The 5,000-nt window shown below is 36.6% G+C and overlaps 1 protein-coding gene across 1 annotated transcript in view; it reads right to left on the bottom strand.

Annotated features, from left to right (window-relative positions):
* Window positions 1-763: 763 nt before the first annotated feature.
* bsf (bicoid stability factor) overlaps window positions 764-5,000 on the bottom strand; it is a 21,696-nt gene continuing 17,459 nt past the window's right edge. Inside the window, exons 19-25 of the mRNA XM_086548027.1 lie at window positions 4,346-4,616; window positions 3,991-4,210; window positions 3,550-3,748; window positions 2,921-3,024; window positions 2,442-2,622; window positions 1,927-2,078; window positions 764-1,443 (exon numbers count right to left, since the gene is read on the bottom strand). Coding sequence (XP_086404153.1) covers window positions 1,372-1,443; window positions 1,927-2,078; window positions 2,442-2,622; window positions 2,921-3,024; window positions 3,550-3,748; window positions 3,991-4,210; window positions 4,346-4,616 — 1,199 coding nt within the window. The 3' untranslated portion in view covers window positions 764-1,371. The remainder of the gene's footprint in view (window positions 1,444-1,926; window positions 2,079-2,441; window positions 2,623-2,920; window positions 3,025-3,549; window positions 3,749-3,990; window positions 4,211-4,345; window positions 4,617-5,000) is intronic.

Genomic DNA, 5,000 nt, shown 5'->3' with positions numbered 1-5,000 from the left:
TGTCATTATTTAAGAAAGGTGTCTCGGACTGACTTATGTAATCTTAGGGATTCACTTTTTGAAGAAAAATAACACTTGTCTATCAAGTACTATTAGTAAATAATATATGATATACTATTCTAATTTACTTTCTCTGATAAAGCTTAAAAGTAAGAGATTTATATAGAGGATTTTTTTTTTACAATATAACATCATCAAAAACTATAATGCATAAGGGGGGTGAGGGGGTGAGGGGCTTGAAATGCTCTTCATACTTCATATCAAAGGTGTCTGCTGAATTTCAAGATGCTCTTTCTCTATGAGTAGGATAAAAAATTCTGTAATGCTTTTCTTAAACTGTAAACACACTATAATATTCTAATATTATCATATCTTTTGACACACTCACACTCTCACTCACAGAGAGAGAGAGCTTTAAATCTAATAGAATTTTAGAATAATTACCAAAATATAAACAACCTATATGATATTGCATATTTCAAATAAAGATTAGCTGAGCACCCTTTCTTCAACTTTTAATCCTGTCTTTATGAAAGTTTGCAAATCACTGTACAAGATGCAACTATTTGATAAAGGTTCAAAATCTAATGCTAGAAAAATCTATGGCTTAGAAAGTGTGTGCCACACAACAATACAAATGCAAGTAAATTAATTATTTATCAATCAAAAACGTTTGATATAATACTCCCCCAAAGACAAGTCATCATGAAAATAAAAAATAAAAAGATCTCTTGTCTCTAAGTAAAGGAAATAGAAACAACAATTTATCAAAAAGTTATTTACATAAATATACAAATAGAGTAAATACAGACATACCAAGCCAGTGAATACAGCCACACAATTAGTTTCCAAAACTCTGGAATTGAAATGGAAAATGTTTCTTCTCTTTATACCATTACAATAATTATGTAATCTTACTCTTATTCATGAAAGAGATATTATTCTTATCTAATACATTTCCTTCATCAATAGCATTTTTGTGCTCACTTGGGCAACACTACAAACATCACTTTAATAATGCTGATGTCTAAAGGGTTGGGGTCTTCAGCCTGCCAGAATATTGGCAGACATATGGCCATTTCATAGATGGTGTAATTTATTTCTTGCTTTACAGACTTATGTACATATACACTATCAGAGAGATCCATTCATACCTGGCATATGGAAGTATTACAATGCCAACTGTTAACTAGTTCATTTATATATAATCTGATAAAAAAAAGGAATTCAACATACAATTTTAATTGTAGAATTATCTAATCACTGGTCTGTTAAACCTGGCATAATGTTGCATACTTTAAATATTACATATCATAACATAACAACTCCATTAACCCGACTATTTCTTTTACAAAGTAACAAATTCCGGATCTAATCAGAATCACTATCGCTACTACTGCTGCTGCTGCTGCTGCTCTTTGCATTCTTGCGGTCTGTCTTTACCTGAAAAAGAAACATAATTCAGAAATACTGCAACACAGATCTTTCTTAATAACAGGGCTGCTCAAAACTCTTTGTCTGACTGATTGTTTATTGGCAACTGAACATTATCTCTGGACTGTTTCTGAGTAATACTAAAAAACTATTAATATTGTAAATATAAAAAGTATGTTAGGCTCATTCAGATTTCAAAACACATTTTACAAATAACAACCAAAGATTTTGAAGTTGAAAGTACAAGGTCAAATCATCAAAAAATGTACGAGACATTCTTGCTTCTACGTTAACCCATCCACGACGGGGGAATTCTAGCCTTGAATGTCCCAATGCCGGGGCGTTCGAATTATTAGGCCTAAATCAATTGAATGGCTGGCACAATACTGTGCCGCCCGGTCACTGGGCTTTTGAATGCGCGGTACAGTACTGTACCACCCGTCCAGTGTGGGTTAAAGGAAAAAGCCTTTCTAAAAATTACATAACACTAACCTTCTCTGGGATAGTGTATGGGAATGTTTTGTTTGACAACTCTACGCCTGCTTTTAGTCTGGTGAGAGCTGTTGTGTTGTAATCTGAGAGAGAGAGGTGCTTGAGACTTGCTTCTAGTACTGTTAGGCCCTCATCATACTTGCTTGTGTTACCTGCGAAGTAAAATAAATTAGTGAATAAATAAGCTGAAATCTTACTAATGAATATATAGGGAAATTATATGTGATAAAGAAAACGTCTGTGTACAGTATTTCTCATTCACAGAGAGGAGGGACGGAGGGAGGGGTGGGGAAATCAAGGAAAGGAAGAGGTAAGGAGGAAAGGTAGTAAGATCAGCAGAAAAAGAAGAGGGAAGGGGGGTTGAAAAAGAAGGACAGAGAGAAAAAAGGAGGGAGAGGGGGTTATAAAGAGGGAGGGATTTAGAAGGAGAAAGGAAGTTAGTATGAATGACAGGGGAAAATATGCAGAGAGACAAAGAGACAGCAAACCAGACTTTGTACTAGAATAATACTTACAAAGGATATCAATCCAGCAGCTGTATACCAATCCCTTGGCAATGCTGGAAGTATCTTGCTTGGCATTTAACATTTCAGATAATTTAGCCACTAATGTTGAGTTATGGTCGTCTCGAGACTTCATCAGCACTTTCTTGAACATGAGGCGTTCAGTTTTCCCAGCAAGATACTTGTTGTAAATCTGTCCAAAAAAAACAAAAATTGATTAAATAAAGATCTACATAATAACAGCAGTCCTTTTTTTCTGTGCAAATGATAAAATATAAAGCTAGGAATGTTCACTCTTATAAGACTACTTTTCCTTGTGTGTAGTTATTTGTAGCTTGGAGGGGGTATGCATGTTTAGTACTAAGTTCATTGCAACAAACGTACAAAAAGATATGAATAAGACTAAATAACCAGAGGTAACTGACATGTTTAGGATTACATCTTAAAGAGATTTACATGCATGTGTATGAGCTTGTATAGTGGACACATACCTCCTGTGCCTCTTCGTGTCGGCCCTCACAGAAGAGATGTTGCCAGAGACAGTTTGCAGGAGCTACAAAGCCATGAGCTGCATACTTCTCACTCAGCACCTTCACTGGAATATATAACAGAAGAAATACATCAGTTAATTTTTTTTTAAATGAAGATCTTAACCCTTTCCCGACGGGGCACGTGCTACGCGAAAACCCCTATGACGGGCGATTGCAATATTGCATAGTAATTGTCACACTGGCATGACACCCCGGCATCGGGAATTTAGCTGTATCACACGAGTGTGACGCACCGTCGTCATTGGGTTAAGATTTATTACCAGCTACTCAATAGTGCACTAAAAAATTCTGTCTTAACCCATTAGCAGCGGATAGCATGATTTGCTGCAAAGGCAGAGTCGGTCATAGACGCGGATGGCACTGTGCCAGACATGTAAAACAGCCATCCTACTGCACAAACATTTATTTAATACCGCGTCCAATGGGTTAACACAATAACTAAGGATCTGGATTTATGTTTCAAATATCTTTTAATACAAAGCCATAAGAAAAAGAAAAAGGAATTACACAGACAGATAGACACATTAAAAAAAAAAACCTCCAGATCTTTCTCATAAATACAACATTACCTTTCTCTATAGTGCTGGGTTCCTTTTCCAAGAATCCTAGAATGCCACCTCTAGGGAACTTCTGCTGGAGGTGTGGGATGTCAGCTTCTGAAGCTGTGTCAATCTCATGAATCAGAGCATCCAGGCATTCATTTACACGACCACTTGCCAGGTATGCATTGCTGAGCCGATTGTCATACGAGACGGTTTTCTTGATATTCTGTTGTGAGTAGGAAGTAGTTTCATATATGAGATACTGTACTGATCTTTCTTTTGGGAAATAATGTGTCACAAAAGTAAGTTAAAAAGAAAAGAACTACAAATCCTAAAAGCTACAAAGGTATACAATTAAAAATATGTTACCTAAACTTTGAAATCAATTCTTTCGCAATTATTCTTGGAGTGATAGTACATGTGTGATACAAAAGATATTCACACATTTAAGGAACTAAAACAACTCACCTCTGAGATATACTTCCCAAAGAAGGTCAAGTTTTCCACATCACCACCCTTGGCCAGCTCATTGATGAGATACTTGAAAATGCGTGGAATGGGGTGGACACCAGCCACTAGCATATCCCTTGTGATTTTTGTTGCTTCAGTAAGCTGACTTTGCTGCACCAGAGCCTCCACCAGTTCTGACTTCTCACGCAGATTCAGCTGTCCTCCTGATGATTCAATTCTACAAGAAATATCAAAGATGTTAAGACTGCAAAAATGTTAAGGAAATACAGAAATCATAACATGGTCCAAAGTCTAAAGTAATACACGTACAAATAATCAAATTTTGGGATCATGATAAAAATCGACGACTCACTCTGCTTTCAGGTTGATGGCAGTGGCTAGGTCCTTCTCCTTCACAGCTACACGGAACTTTGACTTTGGCTGAACTGAGGTATTGGAAGGAGCTATTGTTTCTGATGAGCTGGACACAACTATCGGTTCAGCAGGCATGACGAAGGGCACGTCTCGTCCATGCCTTTGCAGCATCTTCCCCAGTTTCAGGAGGAAGGCATCATTTGGTTCAACACTCTCTTCTTGCATGGATGTCCAGATGCCAAGGGCCTTGTCACAGTCTTTCTGCCTCTCTGGTTTGCCAATGAGAAGTGATGTGCATCATACATACAACAAAGATAAGCATAATAATCTTTAACATGTTCAAACAGACATATTTTCAACCCTTATATTGTGCATACTTTGTTACTGCAATGCAATGCCTCAAATAGAATTGTTTGCTCCATATTTCAAAAATCAATGCAACTGGGTTTTACAACAAAATAAGCCAACTTGAATGGATAATTACAGTGTCAAAAATGTTTGTACTAAAGCTGTTCTCTAACAGTCATTGTTACTTTTATTAAAAGGGCTTTTTAACCCTGAATCAACCGAGGTTCCATTTACGGGAAATGGGGTAAGCAACATTTTTTTAAAACATCAGTAATCTTTTTATGCAACCACATTGATATTTCTGC

This window comes from Penaeus japonicus, unplaced genomic scaffold (genome assembly GCF_977035675.1).
Source record: "Penaeus japonicus unplaced genomic scaffold, GWHDUDI00000001_assembly GWHDUDI00000020, whole genome shotgun sequence".
Taxonomy (NCBI): domain Eukaryota; kingdom Metazoa; phylum Arthropoda; class Malacostraca; order Decapoda; family Penaeidae; genus Penaeus; species Penaeus japonicus.
This window is presented reverse-complemented; position numbering and strand designations above follow the sequence as displayed.